The sequence below is a fragment of the Pongo abelii genome, chromosome 13, assembly GCF_028885655.2.
Source record: "Pongo abelii isolate AG06213 chromosome 13, NHGRI_mPonAbe1-v2.0_pri, whole genome shotgun sequence".
NCBI lineage: Eukaryota > Metazoa > Chordata > Mammalia > Primates > Hominidae > Pongo > Pongo abelii.
In genome coordinates, this window is record NC_071998.2 from 63,088,851 (window position 1) to 63,111,751 (window position 22,901).

At 35.9% G+C, this 22,901-nt stretch overlaps 1 protein-coding gene across 2 annotated transcripts in view; it reads left to right on the forward strand.

Moving 5' to 3' along the window:
• The window catches only part of TMC1 (transmembrane channel like 1), a 261,833-nt gene that overhangs the window by 110,010 nt on the left and 128,922 nt on the right, over window positions 1-22,901 (forward strand). For both annotated transcript variants that reach the window (XM_024252337.3, XM_063714120.1), the window contains 3 exons: window positions 1,622-1,669; window positions 7,461-7,632; window positions 13,428-13,556. In XM_024252337.3, the coding sequence (XP_024108105.3) occupies window positions 1,622-1,669; window positions 7,461-7,632; window positions 13,428-13,556 (349 nt within the window). The remainder of the gene's footprint in view (window positions 1-1,621; window positions 1,670-7,460; window positions 7,633-13,427; window positions 13,557-22,901) is intronic.

Below are 22,901 nucleotides of genomic sequence, written 5' to 3' on the forward strand. Positions count from 1 at the left end.
ACTTTTGTTCATTTAGTAGGTTTTTCTATTTTATTTAATTAACTTTATATTATCACATTCTAGTGAAATAATCATCACAAATCAGCCTAATACATTGTGCAAATGTTTTAAAAATTTGCTTTGGCTGTGCATATTGCAAAGTAGGCTGTAGGTCAGCATTTGCTCTTTGTCCTCAGCTGTTTTCTCTTTATATATAACTGATAAGACCCTGCTCCAATATTAATCTTATATCATTAAAATTCTTTCCTAGAGAATCCTTCTTTGACTGAAGAAGCTTAGTGGTGACATTAATTGCAAATAAAAGACCATGACCTATTGTAGAATGTGGAATATCTCCTTAGAAGTGTCTGCCTTCATTATTGCAAACTTTCAGTAGTGACATAAAGATCTTTGTCCTGTGTAGATTCAGTTGCAGCCTGCAACAGAAGGCATATGTTCACTTTGAACAAAAGAACATTTATTTTCACATTCTGTGGCTGATGTTGAGTGATAACATTTTTGCATATTCTAAAATTTTTTACCCAGATGCTGTTTAAAGGCAAAAAGTGCTTTTACAATAATTTTCTTTGTGAATGGAATTTACACTCTTGGCATGTGTTGCCTTTTCAATATGCCTGTCAAGTTCTGAATAATAACCTTTGACAGTGAGTGAACAGAAACAAAACCAGAGGTTGTTTCATCTGTTCACAGCAACATTGTTTGTCATCTTTGCTTTTTTGGACAAATGCCATTCCACCTTAAATAAAAATATGATAAAATTCATGTTTTATAAGCAAGTTAATAGACCTTGATTACTAGGAAATATTCTAATTTTTCCAAGGCAAGAAACCTGTGATGAATGAGCATTAAGTTGACAAAAGAAAAAATATGCCAATAAATATATTTTTTCATATTACTGTAGTGTTAAAAATGTTATAAAACTTTTATATGCCTTTATAAAAATGAAGCAAAGCTAAAAAGAAGATGCTGTATGTGTATGGGGTGAGGAATAAATAGAAAAAGTGTCCTTTGTCTTGGAAAGAACTGTAAAATTACCTATCTCCATATTGCCAAAGGGAATCACATATTGGGAAATGTAGGCTATATTAATATAATACCTATAAAAATAATTGAAATAGAAAAGATCTGGCTTTAAGCATTTTTCTAAAGACTTTTTCATGCTTGGTAAAAGTGTTTGGAATAAATTATTCTCTATTTTTAAGTAGTTAATTTGGTTATTAACCTAATTGGTACAGGCATGTGGATATAGCTTTATTAACAATTCAATTTCTCATGAAATAAAATAACCCAACAAACCCCAAGTCGACTTATTGCAATACAGAATTTATTTTGGTTGAAGTTATTTTGAATTGAGCTGATACCTTATAACTTTGAATTGGGCTTATAACTGTTATGTTTTGCAAATCCCTGAAAATTATGAAATAGAAAAATCTTTGCATGGCATTGTATGAGATGCTGTAGCTGTATATCTTTAATAAATCATGCTTATTTTGACAAGTTTATGGAAAAATTGTATTAACCGCACAAAAACATTATGACAAAAACAATAAAAGTAAAAACCACTTACTAACAATTGTACAGGCATTTAAATAATTGCTGTACTGTTTTCTTTCCTCAACAGTACAAATCAAAGTGGAGGAAAAAGAAGATGAGACTGAGGAAAGCTCAAGTAAGTGGTGATGGGCCACTTGGGATACGTTTCCTATGGAATACCAGTAAACTCAAGGAATTTATCCTCTTGTGGACTTGAGCTACCATATGTAAGCAGAAGTTTGTGTGGATAACTTTTGATGGTCTCACAGGAGGAATCAAGTTCAGCAAACAGAATCCCCACTCTAGAGTCCATCCAGTTGGCACTGTAGGGGCCAAGACCGTGTTCCCTTGATTGTTGCTGAAAAATCAACAAGCAAAAGACATATTAATAGGAGAAAAGGCATATAATTTCATAGAACTTGTATTCATTAAAGCCTTAGGATGAAGACCCAAAGATAGAGAAAATTGTCTATTTTTATGCTTAGGTTCAACAAAGTGTGAATAGCAGTGTAGAAATGTGATTGGACAAAAAGGGTATAATCTAATGTTTACACATTGAGTGGGGAAACACAACAAGGCCTGTCTGCCTAGATTCTTCTTGGCCTCTCTAAGCATGCATTTCTTTCTTCTGGGTATGGGGCAGGGACCCTCTTTGGAATGAGGGTCTTATGATCTACACTCAAACAAGGTAGGTTGGATGATTTCTTGATGACCAGTTTTTACACATACAGGGCAGAGGGAATGCTAGAGTAGTATTTTTATGTTTTATGCATTTGAGAAGAATGTTTATTCCGCTGTTATTGGGTAGAATGTTCTGTATATGTCTGCTAGGTCTGTTTGATCTATAATGTTGTTCATGTCTGCTGTTTCCTTACTGATTTTGTGTCTAGATGTTCTATCCATTATGGAATGTAATGTAGGGTATTGAAGTTTCCTACTATAATTATATTGCTGTATATTTTCTCTCTTGAGTTTGGTTAATGTTTACTTTATATACTTAGGTGCTCTGATGTTGGATGCACATATACTTATAATTGTGATATCTTCCTGGTAAATTGACCCTTTTATTACTATATAATGCCCTTATTTGTTGCTTATGACAGTTTTATACTAAAAGTATATTTTGTCCGATGTAAGTATAGCCACCCCTGTTCTTTTTTAGCTACCATTTGCATGGCATATCATTTTCCGTTCCTTCTCTTTCACCCTATGTGTGTCCTTAAATCTAAAGTGAATCTTTTATAGCTAGCATATAGTTGTTTCTTTTCTTTGGTTTGTTTTTAATTCATTCAGCCACTTTATGTCTTTTGATTGAGAAGTTCAATCTACTTAAATTTAAAGTTATTATTGATAGAGCAAGACTTACTTTTGCCATTTTGTTCATTGTTTTCTGTCTTAAAGCTCTTTTGTCCCTTTTTTATCTCGTGCTATTCTCTTTTATATTTTATTGATTTTTATTATAGTGATATACTTTGATTCCTTTCTCTTTTTCTTTTGTGTATCTTCTATAGAAATTTTATTATGGTTACCATGGGACTTACGTTCAACATCTTATAATTATAAAAGTCCTATTTTAAGCAGAAAACAATTTAACCTCAATTGCATACTAAAACTCTACACTTCTACTTTCCCTGACACTTAATGTTATTAACATCTTGATTTACATATTTTTATATTATGCATCCATTAACATATTTTTATAGTTACTGTTAATACTTTTTTACTTTTATAATACAACTAAAAGTTACCAATATATTGTCATTAAAGTATTATAGTATCCTGTATTTGTCTATATATTTACCTTTACCAGAGAGTTTTATATTTTCATGTGATTTTGTGTTGCTCTTTAGTGTCCTCTCTTTCCAACTTGAAGAACTTCCTTTAGCATTACTTGTAAGAAAAGTCTAGGGGTGATTAACTTAGGTTTTGTTTGTCTGAGAGTCTTTATTTCTCTGTCATTTATAAAGGACAGACTTGCTGAGCATAGCGTTCTCGGTTGGCAGGTTTCTTCTTTTCAGCACTTTTAAAATATCATCCTACTTTCTTCTGGCCTGCATAGTTTCTGCTAAGAAATGATAGTCTTATGAAGGTTTCCTTGTACATGACAAGTTGCTTTTCTGTTTCTTTCAAAATTCTGTCTTTGTCTTTGACTTCTGGCAATTTAAGTATAATATGTCTTGGTGTGGATTTATTTGGGTTCACATAATTTAGGGTCTGTGGGCTTCCTGAATCTGAGGGTCCATTTCCTTCCCCAGATTTGGGAAGATTTTGGCTATTATTTTCTTTGAATAGTCTTTCTGGCCTTTTCTTTCTTTTATTCTCCTTCAGAACTCCCATAGTGTATATATTGGTCTGCTTGTTGATCCCTCATAAAACTTTCTTCACTTTTTCTTATTCTTTTTATGGTTTTGCTCTTCTAACTATAATTCAAACATCCTATTTTTCAATTTGGTAATTCTTTCTTTTGCTTGATCGAGTCTGCTGTTAGACCTCTGTAGTGAATTTTTGTTACTCTATTCAGTTATTGTGTTCAGTTATTGTCTTGTACTCTTCAATATTTATCTCTGGTTATTTTTATATTTTTATTTCTGTTGAAATTCTCACTTTGTTCATGCATTTTTCTTCTGAATTTGTTGAGCATCCTTATGAGTTATTTTTAATAGTCTGTTAAGTAATTCATATATCTCCATTATATTAGGGCTGGTTTCTGGAGCTTTATCTTCTTCTCTTGTTTGGGGCATGTTTTCCTGTTTCTTTATTTTTCTTGATTATGTTTGTTTGTTTGTTTTTTGGTATCCATATATTAGAAAAACCAGATTTCTTTCCTAGCCTTCAGGAGAAGGATTAGCCTTGTACAGGAGAAGAGTTTCACCAATGAGGCAGGCCAGAGATTCTTGGGCCTCTCAAACATTTCCTGTGTGTGCATCATCTCTGGACTTGTGTGTGTAAATTCTCAATAAGAGGGATTTTTCAGTTGACCTTTTTCTTTTTAAGAATTCATAATCTCTTGTTCCCTCCAGTGTCCTGTCATAACATGTGTCTTCTGAGGAAGCAGCATGTCCTGAGTTCTTTTTTTTGTTTCCAGTGGCCCCTACGCATCAACAGTATGCTGGGTCCTGTCCATGCTCTGAGACTGGACATTCCCTTAGGCAGCCTTCTGAAAAGTCTGAACATAGGGTATATATTTCAGTCTTTCATTTCCCATTTCAGGGGCAAGTCAAGGGCCGGAATTCTTGCCAATTGTGTCATGCTGAACTGGGGGAAGGGGCTCTGGTGAATGAGTATAAACTAATTCAAAACTTCACCTTTGTTCTCCATGGCCCTGGGCCATCTAGAATATGCTGGGTCCTATTAGTGCTCTAGGAGATAAGTGGGACAGAAGCCAGTCCAGTTATTTTTTCCAAAAGTTGGAGTGTTGGATGCACTATTCAACTGTTTTTCTCCCCAGAGAGGTGCAGATTTGGTGTTTATCATCTGGTCACTCTGTGCTAAGTTGGGGGAGTGGCTATTTGAGTGAGGCATACTATTCAAACGGCTATCTTTGATCTCATTGGTTCCCAACCAGAGGTCTTTTCCTGTCTGTGTTCACATTCTGGCAAGACAGAAACCAGTCCTTTGGGAACCTCCAGAAAAATCAGAATGTTGGACACATGGTTCAGTTGTTTTTTCCCCTCCCCAGGGAGAAACTGGGAGATGATGGTTTCTTCCCAATTTTATGGTGTTGTGTTAGCAGAGAGGGATTATGGTGTGAGGGTGTGTCAGATTTTTCTACCAGCTACCTAGCTGATTTTGTGTTCATCTAGGGTGCAGGCACCTTTCAACTAGTTTCTGAATTTCTCACGAAGGGAGCTTATCTCCACATTGTAGTTGAACTTTTATGTCCGTGGAGGGAAGGCGGGTCCAGGGCTTCCTATTCTGTCGTCCTGTTGATGTCATCCCAGTAGTTTAGTTTTAATACAAAAAATACTAAAATTCAGAGTACCAAGTAGCTGCTTGGGTTTGTGAGTTATTAGGGGGTGAATTGTTTCTCGCCTCCTGTCAAGTTTTTGTCCTTTCTTTAATTAGTGACTAATGTGGCTAATAAAAGCTGGGTAAATATTCAGAATGCCACGATGGGGTTCAAATGACATACATTTGCCACAATATTAAACAAACAGAAACTCATTCTTGATTTGGATGACAGAATATATATATAGTTTTCCAAGCCCAGTTAGAAAAGTTATTATGGGCCGGGTGCGATATCTCACGCCTGTAATCCCAACACTTTGGGAGGCCGAGGCAGGTGAATCACTTGAGGCCAGGAGTTCAAGACCAGCCTGGCCAACATGGTGAAACCCCATCTCTACTAAAAATACAAAAAATTAGCTGGGCGTGATGGCACACACCTGTATTCCCAACTACTCAGGAGGCTGAGACAAGAGAATTGTTTGAACTCTGGAGCTGGAAGTTGCAGTGAGCCGAGACTGTGCTATTGTACTCTAGCCTGGGTGTTAGAACAAAGTTGTGTCTCAAAAAAAAAAAAAAAAAAGTAAAGTTATTCTGTTTTTTTCTCTCTGCTACCTGACATTTAGTAATATATGTAATATTTAGATCTTATACCTGAAATATCAATAAAAAAGTTTAACAAGTGGTAATTAAAGATAATTTTGAAAAAATAAAATGATGACTCACACATATGTGAAAAGAACATATTTAACTAATAAAACAACTTGTGAGATGCTATAATCAGTTCAAAGGAAAATGCAAAGAATAGATACATTTATAGATAATAAATATTGAAATGATTGTATAAATGAAGGCAAAGTTGTTTTTTGAAAGGGGGCTTGTCTCTCCTTTGGAAAGAGTTCATTTGGATGTCTACAGATAAAAAGTGTTTGTATTGCTATATATGGTTATGTATAATTTTCAAAGTTGTCATATAGTTCTCATAAAATCAGAATCAGATAACACAGAAAGGTATGCTGCAGATAATTCATAGTTTTCCATTGAAATATAATTTTTTCTCTGGGGTAGCCTCTATTTAAGAGAGTAATGATAACTGTAATATTTAATTTTTTACAATAGTTTATGCTAAATGTTAGAAGTTAGGAGCAATAGGAATGAAACTGAAATAGTAATGTTATGTTATAAACTTTGTGAAGGAAATTTTATCTTTTATCTTAGTTATCTCTCTATTCTTTACCTGGAAGCATCCTAAAAAGTTATGAACACATGAGGCATTCATTGTTAGTTGATGATTAAGCAAAATAATGCTGTCATTATTCTCAATTTTACATTAAATTTATAAGTTACCTATTTCTATTCATAAGAAATAAATGATCAAGCAAATGTGTATACTACTATTTTTTTTTAAAGAAAAGAATAAAAATATTGAGAAAAAAGGAGAAAAATATTTAGAATCAAGAATGAAGAAAATTTAAATTGGGAGGAACCTCAAGGGTTGAATGAATTTCTCCAAAATTATTCTAGTTTGTAGCACCTCTTTAACATTCCTCTTCTTTGTTCTAAGATAGAAGTAGTAATAAATATGAAGTGGTTAATCACTCAACAATTATGTAATGGAATGGTAATCTCTAAACTTGGACTTATTTGAATGGTCTTAGTGGTCATGGTATGATATTAACCACCAAGCTATTTAGTTACTCAAGTAAATGAAGACTAGAACTTCTTCAAAAACTTATTAAAATTTGGGAATCCACATTCACCTATTTGAGTTGACGAACCACAATGGAAATGGAAATCTAGATCCATTTATTTAAATGATGGGCTATGAAATATGTATTCCATGATGCATCCCATCATGATGTGGAGAATTGCTAGACTGTGCTGTCAGATGTGTAATAATAGTTATTAAAAACTAAGAATAAGCTTGGTAGTGGGAGGAAGCACTTTCTGACATTACTCATTGAATCAAGTGCTATGTTTAGGTGAAGAGGAAGAGGAGGAGGAAGATAAGCTACCTCGAAGAGAGAGCTTGAGACCAAAGAGGAAACGGACCAGAGATGTTATTAATGAGGATGACCCAGAACCTGAACCAGAGGATGAAGAAACTAGGAAGGCAAGAGAAAAAGAGAGGAGGAGGAGGCTAAAGAGAGGAGCGTAAGTTAGTTCTGATATTCTTTCAAAAGTTCCAATGCTGAAGAAGATCACTCCTTTCAGATACTCTTTGACCTTAAAATTGGTAATTAAAGCTACTTTTAGAAAGACAGCCTTAATCTGATGATGCTATTTTATTCTACTTAATTAAATGTATTTTAATGGTTAAAATAGAATTTTAAAATGAATATATATTAAAAATGGACCATGAGAAATTCTCTTACGAAGGATCTGAATTATCATAAGTCATTGACATATTACAGTTAATTTAAAGATTTTAAAATTTCCCCACTAATTGTATGCATCGTTATCTAGGTTAAGTAGAAACTCCTAAATAGTGAGCACACATCACTTTATCTTACAGAGCAGGGGTTGGAAAATTGTGGCTAAATCCAGCCCAAGAGGTAAGAATGGTTTTTACAGCTTTAAAGGGTCATTAATAAAAAGCAAAGACAAATATGGGACGGAGTTGTATATCTCACTCAAAGCTTAAAATATTAACTATTTGGCCCTTTACAGAAAGAAAGTGTGCTAGCCCTTGTTACAGAGGATTTGGGTTGTCATTTTCTTTTTAATACAACTCAATATCTTTTAGTTCCACCAGGAAAACATTTTAGTAAACGCTGACTTTGTGTAGAATAATGCATTAAATGCTGTTTAGGAAAAATCCAAGAAAATACTTTTCTTCTTTTTGCTTTTTGGAAATTTGCAGATAGCAGGCAGGTAGGAAAAGTGTGCGTGTAAAACACCTCTAATCAAAGAGAAAACCTAGACCCCTTGGAAAGAATGCAAGAGAACAGCCAACCTGTTCCACAACTCACAGGTAATAGAGCCATGCGAGTCGCCATCAGGTGGTGGAATCTCCTCCAAACACTCCTAGGACTTTGAAGCATGAGGAACTTTCTAAGATGTCCTCCCAAGATGCCACAGTTCTGTGCTCAATAGCTCTAACTATTGTGTTATTCCTTATAAATGATTGTCATTAAAAACAACTGAATGAAAAATATGTCAAGTAGAGAAGCTTAGCATTAACAAACAATGGTTTCTTTTAGAATAAGAATAACCCCATCTACTTCATGTCTAAGTTTTCCTCCTCCTCTTCCCCAGCTTTTCCTTTCTCCCTTTTGAATACCAAGACAAAACTTGCTTTTAAATTTTGACTCTAGTATTTTTGATTTATATCTGCTTTTAAAGTTTCTTTATGCTTTATTCCTTTTAAAAATAAAATGCAACACATTTTTATGTCCCATGTATTACTATGATTGTTAGTTCCATTATTATGTAGTAATAGTTCCTATTTAGCAAAGCTTATGCTTTCCAACAGTGGTATTTCATTGAGAAAACATCAACAATTGATGTATGCATGATATAGGTTGTGTTCTAAAATTTGCTTTTCCTCTCTATTTATGCCTCAAAAAAATCCTTTTAAAAAGATGAGTTGGGCAGGAATTCCTCTGCTCTCTTTGTCTGCTGATGGCCCTCATGGCAACTGCTCATCTTCTAGGAAATGGGGCCATGTGAAGCAACTGGATCCTGTGGATATGACAGTATCTCTTCCTAGCTGGCCTCACTTTCATTTTGATCTTGAGAATCAAGATCCCTCACCTCCCACTCTTCCACATAACCCAACTGTCTCCATAGGTTTTGCAAATTGTATTTTTGCTGCGACAATTTGTGCATCTGTTATGAATAGTATCAGAAATTAGTTGTGATTACTGATAGTTCTGTTCCCTATTTTAGAGTCTATTTTCTATTGTTCATTTTGAAGATAAACATCTTTTTTTTAAAAGAAAATCTTAGATAATATTTTTGAGAAAGATTAATAGGCAAATCAGGGCACACTTATTTAGGTTAATTAATTCAGGGTATTTTTTATTTAACTATTCAAGTAATGCCTCAGGGAATTTCCCTTGCATTGACACAACATTTGAAACCAACTAAAACCAAGGTTGTAATGCTAACTATCTTTGGAGGCAGTTAAAAAAACACTGCCTTGTTAGACATTTTGGAGTATTTCCAGTAATATTACAGGCTTTTTCTGACCCAGTTTTAAGTGGATAAGTAATATATTCATAGCAGTGAGAAATTCAGCATATTATGCCTTCTTCTTCCTAACAACTGTTGTTTAAATATATCAAACTTAAGATAGAAAACCATTCTTGCACAGATTAGCCTGAAAATTTAGATGAGGCATGCCTATGCCTTTTAATATGATTAGCCCTTTCTTTGAGTGATTCTAGAAAAGCAGGTTTCCTGTAATGCTGGTTAGAAAAGTATTTTAATTACCTTCATATTTGAGGGTAACTTATGTGTCAACAACTGCACCCTGTAACACAGCCTGATACTCCTGGTGAAATAAACAACTAACAACAGAGACTTAAAAGATATACCAATCTGGGATCATTTAGTACAAGAATAAATGTCTTTCCATACCATAATAATCTCAGAGGTAGTTGTTATATTTTAGTGTACTTTGAGCACTGCGTTTATGATGATAACCCTGAGCAATCCAGAAAAGTTTTGTACACATATGTTCATTCAATAAGTTATTTACCCAGATCTACTTTTGTGCAACCTAATTTGCTTATATCTTTGGGATACTTGGATATGAACACGTAATTGCCCGCAATCTTGCAATCTTCAAAAGTCCATAATATAGTAAGAGATAGGCCCCTTAGATACAAATTATTATGACATAAGACAGTATATGTGTCCCAGAGAAATATAAACAAAGTAGCTTGGAGTCTCAGAGAAATGAAAACTGTTCTCACAGGGATAATTAGAAAAGGGATTATTAAAGACATTTCATATGATTTTTAAAGGACTTGAAATTGAGACAAGCTGAACTTATAAACTATTTAATTAGTGTTAGAATTGTTTCTATTTACGGGTTTCTGAAAGTTGGCCTGTAGGTTTAGTTATCTGGCAAATCCACACATCAAATAGATAATTCTTTCATTCTTTGGTGATGTTGGATTACAGATGCTGTTTTACATGTGATTCTTAAAGGAAGTTCAGTAGCGTAAAGCTTTAAGATAATTATATGTAAATATCATGAATTATTTTGAAATGGTTGGCAAGTTAAAGGCTTAACATATCAAGCAATTAAATTATTAATCATAAAGATTTTTTCTAATTGACTTTATTACTGATAATTTCTTGCCATCTGTTTTATTTTATTTTTGCTAGTTTCTGAAAATATTTCATAAAACTGCGATCTATGTAAAGTTATTTCTATGTTTGCATGGAAACAATTGTAATCATTTTAATTAAAACACATCTTTACCTCCTAAGACAAACTAACCCACATATCATTCTAATTGGCAAATTAAAAAAAAAAAATGTGGATATAGATGGAGTAAAAAAAAATCCTGAAATATTTTGTGCCATGGCTACACAGCATCATAGGCTTTTATATGATAAACACCAAATAATGAAAATAGAAACAACCCAATGGCTATCAGAGATGTATCTTAGAAGAGTGTACTTCCCTAGTTCTCTTGAACCATGATGATTATTCTAAGCAAAATGTTTGAATTGTCCAAAAAAAAACTGTCGATAGGAAGTGTTATTTTAAAGGGTTAATATGAATTTTTGTTTCAGTAATCATAGCATGATTAAAAACTATAGATTGGTGGCAAATAAAGGAGATTGAAAGTCATTTTGTAAGGTGAACTATAAAACTGTGGATATGTCCTGTTCCTCAGCTAGAACTTTAAAAAGCAGCTTTTGCCTTATTTCTACTGTGTCTAGTCATAAATTATTTTTCTGAGTAATACTGAATTAGATTACAGTTTTTGTTATCGGTCAGTATCTAGTGAGGGGAGAAACTTCAACAGTTACTTGAACAGAGAGAATTTAATAAGTGAATTGTTAGGAGGTATAAATGTTAATTAGACTGCAGAAAAGGTAGAAAGAGAACACTAAAGTATCATAGTGACGGTAACTACTGGAAGCAGCTATCATCCCAAGGGCTGGAGGAACAATGGAAAGGGTTGAAACGAAAACACTGTAGCATAGAGGAAAGACCCTAGGAGCTAAAACTCAGGCCTCTGCAGAGGGGCTGATGCTCTGTGGTGCTGGTTTCTATGGGAGAGGTGATGAAGCTGGTTCTGCTAGTGTTGGTAATATTGGTGTTAGGGATTCACTTGCAGTATGGCAAGGACGCTCAACTCCAGGAGTGAAGAAGAGATGCTAAGGAGGAAGTGTCACCCCACAAAGCAAATATGAAGCAGAGAAGAAGCCACAGGAAAGACGGAGACCCTCTTCAGTATCCCCTATTGTCAGAGTCTATAATGACCCAGTTAACAAAGCGGAAATATGACTCACAAAATATCAGCTCCAGCACCACAATGTTAAAGTGTAGGAGGGTGTGTTTGAAGTTGGGACAATAGCTTAAAAACTGAAATAATCTATTACCAAAAAGCTGATCTCTACAATGTGGTATTGCATGCCTCGATTTAAAATTATGTTGCTCTTGTTTAGATTTTGTTTTCTTTGAGTTCTGTACCGTATGGTGTTTTTGTAATACTAGGAACACAGAAAAGAAAAGCTACATCTCATGCTCAGTAGGAACTAAATTCCTTTGAAGGTCTCTTCAAAGGATTCACTTCCACCAAATATATTTCAAGGTGAATTTTACCACTGAAGTTATAAGTTTAATTAACAGATAACATTAAGTTACCTTTGAGAAATAGATTTTTATTTTTCCCAATTTCAATTTTTCTTTCTTTCTTTCTCTTGAGACAAGGCTAACAAAATTTTTAAGGGCAAAGACATCTTCACTCCTAATTTATTATCCTTATTGAGAAATAAAATATTTAAATGAAACATAGAATTGAGGGAAGGTATTCAAGGGAACAAAGAAGAGAGGGAAATATCTTGATATATCTGTAATTATTCTTTCCACAGATTTTCTAGTTCAGAGAGTTTGAGGCTCTAGACATAAAAGAATTGCTTAGGCTGGGTGCGGTGGCTCAAGCCTGTAATCCCAGCACACTGGGAGGCCGGGGTGGGTGGATCACCTGAGGTCAGGAGTTCAAGACCAGCCTGGCCAACGTGGTGAAACTCCGTCTCTAATAAAAATACAAAAATTAGCTGGGCAAGATGGCAGGTGCCTGTAATCCCAGCTACCGGGGAGCCTGAGGCAGGAGAATTGCTTGAACCTGAGAGGCGGAGGTTGCAGTGAGCCAAGATTGTCCCACTGCACTCCAGCCTGGGCAACAGAACGAGACTCTGTCTCAAAAAAAAAAAAAAAAAAAAAAAAAAAAAGCCCGGCTCATGCCTGTAATCCCAGCACTTTGGGAGGCCGAGGTGGGCAGATCACCTGAGGTCAGGAGTTCAAGACCAGCCTGGCCAAGATGGTGAAACCCCATCTCTATTAAAAATATAAAAATTAGCCGGGCTAGGTGGTGGGCGCCTGTAATCCCAGCTACTCGGAATGCTGAGGCAGATTGCTTGAACCCGGGAGGCAGAGGTTGCAGTGAGCCAAGATCGCACCATTGCACTACAGCCTGGGTGACAAGAGCAAAACTCTGTTTCAAAAAAAAAAAAGAAAAAAAAAAAGAATGGCTTAGATTCAGATTCAGGAAGGCAAACACTACTGTTTAAAGTTATAATAGTTCCAGTAATCCTGCATCAGTGTTCAGGTTTGAGTTCTCATGCTTATGGGTCCTAATGTTGACTGTATATGGTTATATTTTAAAAAAATGAGCTAAATATCTGATATCTGCCTTCCTTAAGTTCCAAAGTCAAGCAAAGCTTAACTTTATTAAGGTGCTTCTTTTTTACTTTTAAAGAGAAGAAGAAGAAGAAATTGATGAAGAGGAATTGGAAAGATTGAAGGCAGAGTTAGATGAGAAAAGACAAATGATTGCTACTGTCAAATGCAAACCATGGAAGATGGAGAAGAAAATGGAAGTTCTCAAGTATGGTGCCACTTTTTATAAGCAGAAACACTTTCCCTGATATTGATTTTCTAAATCCTCTGAATATTTCATATATATATATGTATACACACACACTGTATATATAGTATATGTAATACTATATATATCATTTATATATGACTCATTATATATAATGGTCACAGTCATAAACAAGTATCTCATATTTCTGCATATATACCCAAATATATGTGTATTCACATATATCTGTTTCTTATCACTAGAGAGACTGAGCTAATGATTATAAATTGGAAGCAACTCTGAGAAATTATTTAGAGTCTTTTAAATTCTTTGGTCATTTTTAATCATTTGCTCCTTAAACTGGAGTTTCCTTAGCTTAATACATTTGTTACCATCTCTTTGAAAGAGATAATATATTTGAATTTTACAAGTTTGTGTGGATTGCACACTCTTGTTTCTCTTCAGGGCCCTGGTCTCAAATGAACTTTTCATGTGACAGCTCACATTAAAGCACAGAGAAGATGCTAGGCCAACAGAACAGTAAATAGGATTCCAATTAAAGGTTATGCTAATAGCTATTCCCCGAATATGTCAGTGACCCAATTTCAGTCTTATGTCGATGCTAATGTGGATGCAACCACAGTCAGAGCACACAGATTTATAAACTCTTCATATGAAAAGTCAAATGATTATCCTATTCTGGGGGATGGGAAGATTCACCCTTGAGGATCACACTATATTTCCCTGCCCTGGTGGTTGGGGGAGGAGGAAAGGGCAGGTAAAAGGGAAACTGTTTGTGATAACAGCCATGTTTGCATCTCCTAGTTTTGCCAAAGACTGCATTCTTCCATAAATCATTTTTATAAATAGTTGTAAGTTTTAAAAACTATCCCCTCACAAGCCTATTTAACTAGTAATGCTGTAAAAATGATAGTATAATATTATTGTCTCTGATGATGAAAACAAGAACTGAAATAGCTATCAGGATAATTCACTTCTAGTCTTGGTTCTGCAAGAGCTTGTGTGCTATTTAAAGGTATCACTTAATCTCCTGAAGCCTTAGTTACCTCATATCCAAAATAAAGAAAGATATTCTATATCTTCTCTGAGTGCTTGAAGCGTGGCCATCATTTATAGTATTTTTGTTTTGTTTTGTAGAGTAAGGTTTTCCAAGTTCTAAACAATGGTTTTCCCAGAAAACTTTTGCAACACCACAAAATTGTAGTCTGGGAACTCCCTTTGCATGCTCATGTACACATCCATCATAAATGAAAGCAAAGGCAAGCAGCATCCCACATTCCACAGAGCTACAAATTTTGTGTGTGCATGTTCATGTGTCTGTACGTTAAAATAATTTTCATTTAGCGAAGTGATAATGATGCTAAATTACAGGTTTTAAAAATATTCTTACCTGGCAAAATAGAAGTTTGGCAACCCTATGCGGGCCCCTCAAATATATTTGAAATATTAATGACCCATAAAGTCCCCAAACTTGGGAACCTCAGGTAACTATACATAGAAAGTTTAAAATTGGAGCGATATTGTGAACTTCCAAAATATATGACTGAATAAAAATTCCAAGGACTACCTTTCCTTTCCAACTGCATGGAGGTGTAGAAATAACCCCCTGGTCTTTGCCTGTATCTCTCGTACAGGATCGTGGAGGAGACAACAGCTTCAGATTTGAGTTAGGATCTCAGATCTCCCATTTAATAGCTGTGCACATTGGATCGAGTTGTGTAGTCTCTCTACACAACTCAGGTTCCTTATGAAATTATACCTTACTGACAGAGTTTTTGGAATTATAAAGTGAGATAATTTATGTAAAACATGTTGCCAGAACATGGCACATAGCTGGGAAACCTAAGTTGTAGTTATTACTTCATCTCAGAACAGACTTGATGCCTGATTCCTGAAGGGTGACAAGAGAGATGGAGAGAATTTGGGACCTGGCAAGCCTAGGTGGGAGCAGACCTAGTCACAATTAGACCCCAGAAGCCTGTGGGATGGTGACACATTGGTACTAGTTTGGATAAACAATAAGATTTTGAGGATGCAACAGAAAGAAGTAAGGCATTTGACAATTTAGCAAAACAGGACCAGACCATTCTCAGATCTTCTAAAACATAGCCATAGTTCTGTGGCAGATTTCAAGGTCTCAGACCTTGGTCTGGAGTCCAAGAGTTAAGCAAATTTTAGCAATGGGGAGAGATAGGCATTAGCATTGGAAAGGACAATACGAGCCCTTAGTACGAAAGCAGACACTGACAATGAGGAGACCGCACCTGACTCTAATCTAGACTATAGGTTTTTTTATTTGGCCTACATGGTTTTTGTTTCTTTTTCTTTTATTTTTTTTTAATCGTGGCAATATATACAATACAAAATTCACCATTTTAACCATGAAATGTATTTACTTTATCATAATTTTTTTCAATATTTTAAAAAAATTTAAATTACTTTTTTTTTTCTAGAGACAGGGTCTTAACTCTGTTGCCCACGCTGGAGTGCGGTGGTGCAGTCTTAGCTCACTGCAGCCTCAATCTCCTGGGAGCAAGGGATCCTTCTGCCTCAGTCTACCAAGTACCTGGGACTATATGTGCACACTACCATGTTTGGCGAATTTTTTCTTTTTGTGTGGGGATGGGGTCTTACTATGTTGCCCAGGCTGATCTCGAACTCCTGACCTCAAGCCATCTTCCTACCTCACCCTCCCAAAGTGCTGAGATTATAGGCATGAGCCACTGCACCCAGCTTCAATCTTTTAAAAGTGGGAGTAAAATATTCAGATGTTCAGCTTTTCATGAACAAGTGGAAGATTTGGTCCTACATTCTTCCATCACAGTAACAGCTAGGACTAAGCACCTGGCCTCTATTAATGGGGCATTCCTTTTTCAATTTGCACCATTCTCAAACAATCCATATTACTTGTTTATGCTACTTAGCTGGACCTTGTAGACATTCACATTTGCTGCCTCCTACCAGTGCAGCTGGGGAAGAAGCTAGGCATGTTACCAAGACAGTGATTCAGATCTTCAAAGCCAAAGTCAGCTCACAGAATGGAAGCACAAATTTAGTCCCAGAGAAGAAACAACTGTGGCTTCTCACTTGTCAGCAAGGCTCACAGTCTGGTGATGATTTTCCATGGCCAGAAGTGGTTTCTGCCTTGTGGCCGCACCTGTGGGTTCCAGCTGGTGTCATGGCCGGGGCCAGCCTAATTCTTTTGGTTTCAGTCTCCGTGATGAAGTTATTGGTACTTAAGTGCCTGACTTATCTCTCTTTGAATGCTCTATTGAGCTTTTTTTGAATGCTCTATGGAGCTTCTCCCCACCAAATTCCAACTACATTATTAGAACAAGTGGTCAGTATTTCACAGAACACGCAGGTAAATATTTCTCTACCCCAATGCCACCAATGCTTGGGAGTGAGGCAGCTTTCCCTCTACCCTTTATTTCTTTCAGAGACATCTAACTTTGAGAGAGTGTTTCTAAGGATTATGTTATTAATATTCCCCCAAATTAGCCTGGATCATCGCTCCTGGCTAAGTCTGTGAAACCCAAGATACTAGGCTCAGTGTAACTGAAAGAGATGTTTTGATCACAGGTTTGAATCTGTGCCTGGGTTCGAAGCCTTCTTGTTCTGGACTTGGAGAAAGTTTTGAAACTTCTAAAAGATATTTTAGACAGGGTCTTGGTTTTAAGATATATTTTAGAGTAAGCCTCAGGAATGGCAACTTATGGTTCTGAGGGTGTTATGGGAGACTCAGAGATAGTTCCCACATTTTTAAAGAGCATGTACCATTAGGAACACGAGCACACTCAGGGCTTAGGGTCAAAAGATGGTTAATATAAGTGGTTGCTACATAGCCAGGCAGCTCTAGGAATTGGTTGTGAATCCATATTAACCCTCAAACATGGCTCAGGAATTAGAGTTCAGCATTTTCAAGATAGAAGAATTGGCTCTATACAGCTGAAAGGAAGCCATCTCCTTTCCATTATCACTGTGGAAATTATCATTTTCATTCTATGTTTTATTGTATATTAATACAATTTCACACATTCCTGTAGCCTTAAACCTACTGAATGATAATCTCTTGGTGGAAAGGCAGGTGTGTCTGGCCCAGACCAGAAATGTGTAATTTTATTTTTTGATCTAAAAATTACTGATACATAGTCAGAATGAAAGCTGCTGTTTTCAGTTCTGAGAGACAGAAAGCTCCACTAAACAGAATACTCAGCTCTACAGATGATTTATACAATGAGGAAGAGTGTGTGTAGGGAGTTGGAGGGGGGTAAGGGAAACAGTGTCATATTTTCCAATTATTTGAAAGTCAATTACTATATTTTATTAATCACTTTATTTAAAAATATCCATTAATGAGAATACAAAGTATAATCTGTTTTTAAGCTGTTCATGGGTTTAACTCAGAGGCTGTATGACTAGATCTTTCCTACCTATAAGAGGTCGCAGCACTTACCTGATAGCAGCCACCACAAGTGAAATAAAATACCCAGGTAGAAAGTAACAGGTCTACTTATTACTTGTCTTGAAACCTAAGACTTTTAACTGTATCAGAACATTATATGTGGTAGATTAAAAGTGCTCATGACTAAACCTAAATAAGCAACCACCTTATTTTGTTACAGTAGAATAGGTTTTAGACTGAAAATTGAGACTTGGACTTTGAGCTAAGTGCTTCCTATAACTTCTCTTTGAACCTCAGTTTATTCATTTATAAAACAGATAAATTGGATTGTGGACCATAGTCTTCAAACTGCTATCCTCCAAAGTCAAGCAGTTTGGTGAAATCAAATCAGGGCAAAGGAGGCAGAGGTCGCAGGGAGAGCTACTGGGCCACAATGCTGGCTTCAAGAACAGACCTATGGTTTCTCTCTTCTACACAGTGTACTTCCATATAAAGCATTGATTGGAAGAAAGAATGCTTCTGTGGCTATTAAAATAAAAAAAACAGTTTTAAAAACCCACTTAGCTGGATATTTAAAGAAACTTATTTTGGAGAAGGGACAGTTCTAACATTTCATGAGTCTACAAATTAGGATACAGAAACACTCCAAGTATACTTTTGCAGGGAATTGGCTTTTGGATAGACACCATTTTAAAATGATTTATTTTGATAACAAAAATGTTTATTTAGCTATTATACTGACTACTTTAATTTCTGAGCTTTATAGCACCCTGACCCAATGTTTCTGGGAGTTGTCCATTGGCTGGCTAGGCCTGGTGATTTATTAATGAGACACCCAGTAAAGCCAGTAAAGTTATCCTCAGATTTCATTCACACTTAAACAGGTGCTTCAAACTGTCAGCTGGCCATTAAGGTAACATTCCTCCTTACTCAATCTCCCTTGATCTTTTCACACTTCTTTTCATTTGTCTGTTTGTTTTTTATTTTATTTTTTAGTTGGGAGAATGAATACATTTCTAGGAAAGTGAAAACAGACCACGGCTGATTTCCTCTAATGGAACTGTTGGGAAAACTTTGGGAAAACTATTTATTTGGCTTCCGTTCTCACCCTTTCTCTCCTGTTTTCTTGGAGCTTAAGATTTTCACAGGCAAGAATCATGGTTTATACTTTAGTTCACAAAGATTTTTCTCTCATCTGTCATTGTGAAGGAATAAAAGATGCTATACAAGAGGACATTTAAGCATGTGAACACACCCACCAACATACCCTCAAACCATTCTGGATTATTTTCTTTTTTAAATTTTATATTTCCATAAGTTTTGGGGGAACAGGTGGTATTTGGTTAAATGAGTAATTTCTTCTGTGGTAATTTGTTAGATTTTGGTGCACCCATCACCTGAGCAGTATACACTGAACCCAGTTTGTAGTCTTTTATCCCTCATCCCAATCTTACCCTTTCCCCAGAGTCCCCAAAGTCCACTGTATCATTCTTATGCATTTCCGTCCTCATAGCTTAGCTCCCACTTACGAATGAGAACATATGATATTTGGTTTTCCATTCCTGAATTACTTCACTTAGAATAATAGTCTCCAGTTGTATCCAGGTTGCTGTGAATGCCAATATTTCTTTCTTTTTCTTTTTCTTTCTTTTTTTTTTTTTGAGATGGGGTCTTGCTCTGTCACCCAGGCTGGAGTGCAGTGGCGTGATCTCAGCTCACTGCAACCTTCACCTGCCAGGTTCAAGCGATTTTCCTGCCTCAGCCTCCTGAGTAACTGGGATTACAGGCATGTGCCACAACACCCAGCTGATTTTTGTATTTTTAGTACAGACGGGGTTTTGCCATGTTGGCCAGGCTGCTCTTGAACTCCTGACCTCGGGTGATCTGCCCACCTTGGCCTCCCAAAGTGCTGGGATTACTGGCGTAAGCCACCATGCCCGGCCCAAATGCCAATATTTCACTCCTTTTTATGGCTGAGTAGTATTCCATCATGTATATATACCACAATTTCTTTATCCATTCATTGACTGATGGAGATTTGGTCTGGATTCATATTTTTGCAATTGTGAATTCTGCTGCTATAAACATGCATGTGTAAGTATCCTTTTTGTTTAATGACTTCTTTTCCTCTGGGTAGATACCGTGTAGTGGGATTGCTGGATCAAATGGTAGTTCTACTTTTAGTTCTTTAAGGAATCTCCACCCTGTTTTCCATGTTGGTTGTACTAGTTTACATTCCCACCAGCAGTGTAGAAGTGTTCCCTTTTCACCACATCCATGCCAACATCTATTATTTTTTGATGTTTTGATTATGGCCATTCTTGCAGGTGTAAGGTGGTATTACATTGTGGTTTTGACTTCCATTTTCCTGATCATTAGTGATGTTGAGCATTTTTTCATAAGTTTGTTGGTCATTTGTATATCTTCTTTTGAAAATTGTCTATTCATGACCTTAGCCCACTTTTTGATAGGACTGTTTGTATTTTTCTTGCTAATTTGTTTGAGTTCCTTGTAGATTCTGGATATTAGTCTTTGTCAGATGTATAGATTGTGAAGATCTTCTCCCTCTCTGTGGGTTGTCCGTTTACTCTGCTGACTGTTCCCTTTGCTGTGCAGAAGCTCTTTAGTTTAATTAAGTCCCACCCATTTATCTTTGTTTTTGTTGCATTTGCTTTGGGGTTCTTGGTCATGAAGTCTTTGCCTAAGCCAATGTCTAGGTTTTTCCTGATGTTATCTTCCAGAATTTTTATAGTTTCAAGTCTTAGATTTAAGTCCTTGATCCATTTTGAGTTGATTTTTGTATAAGGTGAGAGATGAAGATCCAGTTTTATTCTCCTGCATGTGGCTAGCCAATTATCCCAGCAACATTTGTGGAATGAATAGAGTGTCTTTTCCCCACATTATGTTTTTGTTTGCTTTGTCAAAGATCAGTTGGCTGCAAGTATTTGGATTTATTTCTGGGTTCTCTATTCTATTCCATTGGTCTATGTGCCTATTTTTATACCAGTAGCATGCTGTTTTGGTGACCATAGCCTTATAGTATAGTTTGAAGGAAGGTAATGGGATGCTTCCAGATTTGTTCTTTTTGCTTAGTCTTGATTTGGCTATGTGGCCTCTCTTTTGGCTCCATATGAATTTTAGAATTTTTTTTCTAGTTCTGTGAAGAATGATGGTGGTATTTTGATGAGAATTGCCTTGAATTTGTAGATTGCTTTAGGTAGTATGGTCATTTTCACAACATTGATTCTACCCAACCACATAAGCATGGATGTATTTCCATTTGTTTGTGTCATCTGTGATGTATTTCAGCCATGTTTTGTAGTTTTCCTTGTAGAAGTATTTCACCTCCTTGGTTGGGTATAGACCAAAGTACTTTTTTTTTTTCCTATGGCTATTGTAAAAGGGGTTGAGTAGTTGATTTGATTCTCAGCTTGGTCACTGTTGGTAAACAGCAGAGCTACTGATTTGTGTACATTAATTTTGTATCCTGAAACTTTGCTGAATTCATTTATTAGTTCTAGGAGCTTTTTGAAGGAGTCTTTAGGGTTTTCTGGGTATATGGTCACATCATCAGCAAACAGTGACAGTTTCACCTCTTTACCGATCTGGATGCCCTTTATTTCTTTCTCTTGTCTGATTGCTCTGGCTGGTACTATGTTAAATAGTAGTGAGAGTGGGCATCCTCGTATTGTTCCAGTTCTCAGAGGGAATGCTTTCAACTTCTCCCTGTTCAGTATTATGTTGGCTGTGGGTTTGTCATAGATGGCTTTTATTACATTGAGGTACGTCCCTTGTATGCCGATTTTGCTGAGGGTTTTAATCAAAATGGGACGCTGGTTTTTGTCAAATGCTTTTTCTGTGTCTATTTTTTTGGGGGGGTGGGCGGGTGTTTAAGAGCAGAAAGTTTAATAGGAAAAAGAAGAGAAAACCACCCCCATGCAGAGGGAGAGGGATCCTCTCTTTCTGCATCTATTGAGATGATCATGTCATTTCTGTTTTAATTCTGTTTATGTGGTGTGTCACATTTATTGACAAGTGTATGTCAAACTATCTTTGCATCCATGGTATGAAATTCACTTGATCATGGTGGATTATCTTTTTGATATGGTGTTGGATTTGGTTAGCTAGTATTTTGTTAAGGATTTTTGCATCTATGTTCATCAGGGATATTGGTCTGTAGTTTTCTTTTTTTGTTTTGTTCTTTCCTGGTTTTGGTATTAGGGTGATACTGGTTTCATAGAATGATTTAGGGAGTACTCCCTCTTTCTCTGTCTTGTGGAATAGTGTCAATAGGATTGAATGTCTGATAGAATTCAGCTGTGAATCTGTCTGGTCCTGGACTTTTTTTTGTTGGTAATTTTTAAATTACTATTTCAATTTCATTGCTTGTTACCGGTCTGTTCAGGGTTTCTAATTCTTCCTGATTTAAGCTAGGAGGGTTGTATCTTTCCAGGAATTTATTCATCTCTTCTAGGTTTTCTAGTTTATGTGCATAAAGGTGTTCATAGTAGCCTTGAGTGATCTTTTGTATTTCTGTGGTGTTGGCTGTAATATCTCCTGTTTCATGTCTAATAGAGCTTATTTGGTTCTTCTCTCTTCTTTTCTTGGTTAATCTTGCTAATTGTCTATCAATTTTATTTATCTTTTCGAAGAACCAGCTTTTTGTTTAATTTATCTTTTGTATTTTTGCTGTTGTTTCAATTTCATTTAGTTCTGCTCTGATCTTTGTTATTTCTTTTCTTCTACTGTTTGGGTTTGGTTTGTTTTTCTAGTTCCTTGAAGTGTTACCTTATGTTTTCTATTTGTGCTCTTTCAGACTTTTTGGTGTAGGCATTTAATCCTATGAACTTTTAGCACCACCTTTGATGTATCCCAGCAGTTTTGATAGGTTGTGTCACTATTATTGTTCAGTTCAAAGAATTTTTTCATTTCCATCTTGA